At 46.4% G+C, this 4,367-nt stretch overlaps 1 protein-coding gene across 1 annotated transcript; it reads right to left on the minus strand.

Annotated features, from left to right (window-relative positions):
* Positions 1–1,036: 1,036 nt before the first annotated feature.
* LOC147899471 (uncharacterized) lies at positions 1,037–3,559 on the minus strand. The gene is made up of 2 exons (XM_087378289.1): positions 3,015–3,559; positions 1,037–2,894 (listed from the first exon to the last, which is right to left on the minus strand). Exons 1-2 carry the CDS (start codon positions 3,418–3,420, stop codon positions 2,155–2,157), a joined length of 1,146 nt encoding a protein of 381 aa, XP_087234415.1. The 5' UTR covers positions 3,421–3,559; the 3' UTR covers positions 1,037–2,154.
* Positions 3,560–4,367: the final 808 nt, after the last annotated feature.

Consider the following 4,367-nt stretch of genomic DNA (forward strand, 5'->3'; position numbering starts at 1 on the left):
GAATCCATGTGATACTTCCATGGGAATGGCCATTTTGTGTATCTCATCTCGCTCGTTATGACTCGAAGAAGACAAGGATTCAGGAATTAGATCCAAATTCAGCATATCCTGAATATAGTACACGAACTCGTGTCTCCAGACTTAGCAAACTCATGTGTCCAGGACAAGGGAGGCCAGAAGATGAAAGGGCAATGTTTGCAGTACTACCACAGAAGAGAATGGTCCCCTAAAGGTTGTGTGCCTTGGGTTAGAGGGGTCACTGCCCCACTTGTGAGGAGGACATGGGGCAGGTTACCAGCAACATGAATGGGTTTGGTTGCCACGTGGGCGCAAGGTCGAGCTGCGACATGTGAAGGTCTGAGAACAACAGATCAGGCTACCTGTAGGGCAGATCATTGTGCCATGTGGACTGCATGTGGGCAGCAGGCTGGCTGCCACATGGGCAGCACAATCAGAAGCCATGTGTGACCGCACACATGGCCCAACCTTCAAACTGTGCATTACCACAGAGAATGAGAGGAATCGGAGTTAGGCTGACCAGGAGATCAAACGGCCACCCAAGGCTGATCACATCCCCGTGTTGCACAAGATCACGGGCCAAGGCACAAGTCTCCTAGCAGAGGCAAGCGAACGAACACAGGCGTGATGGGGGCTACAAGTGGGTCTATCTTTGGATCATGAAGAAGTGACTCAAGTAGATTGGGAAGAAGTGAGGATGATTTTGAAGCATGATCAACCTTTTTTGAAGTCCTATCCAATGAATCCCTGAGCATATGAGGCATTCTCTCTCTTGGACTTGCATCTTCCTAGGCACTTTTTATGACCTTAACTGCCACGAATCACATAAATGCTCATCTCGTAATATAGAAGCACATACAGTACATTCACCCAGACAGAAGATTAAAGAGTATCGTAAATTCAAAATCAAATGCATTTCCCCAGACATCTATAATCGTAAACGTCAAAGTTGAACCATTTACAAGAGCACTTTAAGATTGCTAGATTAAGCTGTCCAGTTTAAAAAAAATATCTTGTTTTGTTCCTTTATTTGTTAGCACTTGCACGTGTGCCATTTTGCCTCATCTACGATTTCTATTGATCAATAAATATATTGCTATCCTCTTTAGGAACTAGACAGCAAAGTCTTCCCAATGCTTCTGCATTTGTGCCACCCGTTTTGAAATGACTCTCATTGATGGAAACCTGCCTTCCATCTTCATCTGATCCATTTTGCATACGCTTCATCTTCATCTGGTCCTAAAATCCACTTGACCAATTTTATTCCTACAATTTTTTCTTCCACTGCACATTAGTGGTAGCATTGTAAGTTTACAATGTCTCATTGAGACGAAATTCACACATTACCCCACGTACAAAATTCACACATGCCCCACGTTTCGCGGACACAAATGGCTTTTTTGCCTCCAGTAAAGCAAGTGAACTATGGCATAGCTTTGCTCCTCATTCTTTGTTGAAAACTCGTATTCAGTTCATCCAAGAGCACCGACCTCCTTCCAAGAAGAAAGGCAGACAATATGAAATGTGGCTGGTGGGAAGAGCGTCAAAAATAGCATAAAGAATCCATCCAAAGAGCTCTGAAATGCCAGCAAAGGGATGGAAAGACGCCATCCCTACAAGACTGGCCTTGCATTGAGACGTTATCCTTTCTGCTATGATTTTTTGCATCTTGATTGAAAGCTAGAATCAAGCTGCATACTAGAGAGTTACGTGACCCTTTCCTAGGAGATCAAATGCACATGCAGAGAAACTAACAAGCACAGTAGGAGCTGAGGAATAGGAGTCTCTTTGACAACTGGCTCAACGTGGGCTTGAGAAAGTCACAAAATTGGTATAGGCTCAGCCCTTTGAACCACATACCACCAAGAACAGGATTGCTGCTCCCAAGATGATTGCTACTGCAGGTTGGTTTTGAAAGCTGGCCAAGCTTGGCAAAGTTGCAAAGCAGAAGAGGCAGTCCTATGCCTAAACTTTTTCATCATCTGAGCTGAAGTCTATCCCTTGATCTGCATATTTTTCCAGGCCATGAAAGGTATGATACAGGATTGCTGCTCCCAAGATGATTGCTACTGCAGGTTGGTTTTGAAAGCTGCCCAAGATTGGCAAAGCTGCCAAGCAGAAGAGTTAGTCCATTGCCTAAAATTTATCATCATCTGAACTATTTTCATCTGAGCTGAAGTCCGTCCCTTGATCTGCATGTTTTTCCATTTCATGAAAAGTATCGGTGCCCTGCGTGAGGCTGCTTTTATGGAAGTCACCTGGAAAGATGTTGATCTCACCAGAAGCCCGGCTTCTTGCCTCCATAATGTCCTCACACTCTTTCACATCGCTGATCTTGCCTGCTTGTCTCAATCTAAAAAGCAGTTGACCATGCGCTGCTGCATCACCAGTGCCACCCCCCCTCATTGTTATCTTCAACACTTCCTTTGCTTCAGTTAGTCGGCCTGCCTTGCAGAGTCCTTTAAGTAGGGCACGGTATGCTTTTGCACTTGGAAGACAGAAATGCAATAGGATGTTCCAAGCCTCAAACGCCTTTACAACTTCCCCATACTTGGAGAGACCGTAAATTAAAATGTTGTATGTGGACACATTGGGAAGAAAACCTTTATTTATTAATTTGTCCACAAACCTGAAGACTTCACGTAGCTTGCCTTCCTTAAACAGTAGGATCACCAACAAATTGAAAACGTCGGCTTCTGGCAGAAATCCATAATTCAGCATGTCATATACCAACACATGCGCACTATGCACTTTCCTCTCTCTGCAAAGCCCTTTTGCCAGTATATTGTATACCGTGGCAGTTTTCTCTACACCCTTTTTCAGTAATCTATGGACTAGTCTCTCCGCATGTTTAACACTATTATTCCTGCAAAGCCCTTCCAACAAAGCATAGTAAATAGATTCGTCTGGAGTGAAGCCGTTTTCATGCATCTCGTACAATAACTGGTACATCCGAAAAACTTTGTTGGCTTTACACATGCAATCGACAAGCTCACCAAAGGTACGCAAATCGGGGGCAAAACCCTTCTTGAGCATCTCATTGAAAGTTTTGAAAGCCTCGTGGACCTGCCCTGCTGTACAGTACGCCCGCACACGAAGTGCATACGTAACAGAGTTTGGAGAGATTCCGATCTCAAGTATTTGCTCGTAAAGTTCACGAACGTTCTTCAGACGATTGGCTCGCACCAAAGGATACATAAGAGAGTGGAAGTGGGATATGTCGGGGGTGAAGCCAGAAGATTTCATTCGGTCGAGAGTGGCGATCGCCACATCTAGCATTTCTGCCCAACCATATCCTTTGATCAGCAGATTATATCTTTCCGGAGTCATCACAAATTTCGGGTCGCCCGAATTCTCCAGAACGTCAAGAAACGGCTCGAAAAGCTGGTTGTGTTCCCACATTTTCACTATTTCACGTCGCGCGAAGTGGTTGTGCTTGTACCCGGGCTGTCTACCTGCCCAGATGAAGATCCGCAAGGCCCAAACGGGGTGAGGCTGAGCGCGAATGAGCTGGGCAACATGTTGAGGGGTCAAAGGGATGCCCAAAGGAGCCAGAGTGCCGCGGGAATTGGGATCCCAATCGGGGCGACTGAGGGCAGAGCCAATGCTCTTCAATTCTTGGAAAAATTCGTGGCGGGATTGAGAGTCGGAGGCGATATGCGAGAGGAGATCGGAGAGAGAAGGAGAAGGAGAAGAGAGGGAACTGGAAGGCGAAGAAAGAAGAGAGTTTGGGCGCCATAGCTTGTGGTGATGGAGCAGCAGGCGACGGGGAAGAAGAAGAAGAAGAAGAGCTCGGCCATAGCCCAACATCCCATGAACCGTTACAGTCTTCTTAGCTCAAGGTGGGATGGGAATAGGATAGAAATATGCATGGGACCACTTGCGGGAATGGACGCCGGGAGGGAGAGTTTCCTGGCTGGAACATGCTCGGAATCTGGCTGGAATGCCTTTCCCGTTGCCATTGACTACTACTTCCGCGTAGTAGTTCACTCCCCTTTGCGGTTCCCATTTGCCTCTTGGCTCCGCTTTACCCAATACCTTCCATCCAAAAATGGTGAGAGGCGGCCACTAATGCATGATTGCAGGACCAACATCCAAGGTGCCCTGGGGTGCACTTGGCCATCCTAGGATTATCTCCACATGGCCAACTTTGAAAACGGCACAACTGGCTCTTTGAAAATCTCACGGTGACTTTGTATTGAATCAAGATATCCAAACAAGCTGAGAGAGCTGGTCCATCTAAGCCAAAGCTACACAGACACCCTCCGTCGCCTGCGTGTGAGCCAGAGCTACTACACCATCGCCCACCACCGTCAAGCTCCAGTGTCCACAAAGAACCTTTATGTTTG

Source organism: Dipteris shenzhenensis, chromosome 8 (assembly GCF_047967505.1).
Source record: "Dipteris shenzhenensis isolate YYH24624 ecotype China chromosome 8, Dip_SZ_1.0, whole genome shotgun sequence".
NCBI classification, from domain to species: domain Eukaryota; kingdom Viridiplantae; phylum Streptophyta; class Polypodiopsida; order Gleicheniales; family Dipteridaceae; genus Dipteris; species Dipteris shenzhenensis.

Coding starts and splice junctions, on each gene's coding strand:
- LOC147899471 (XM_087378289.1), bottom strand. CDS start 3,420: ATGTGGGAACACAACCAGCTTTTCGAGCCGTTTCTTGACGTTCTGGAG. Junction 2,895..3,014: donor CCCCGATTTGCGTACCTTTG/GTGAGCTTGTCG, acceptor CTTTGTTGGAAG/GGCTTTGCAGGAATAATAGT.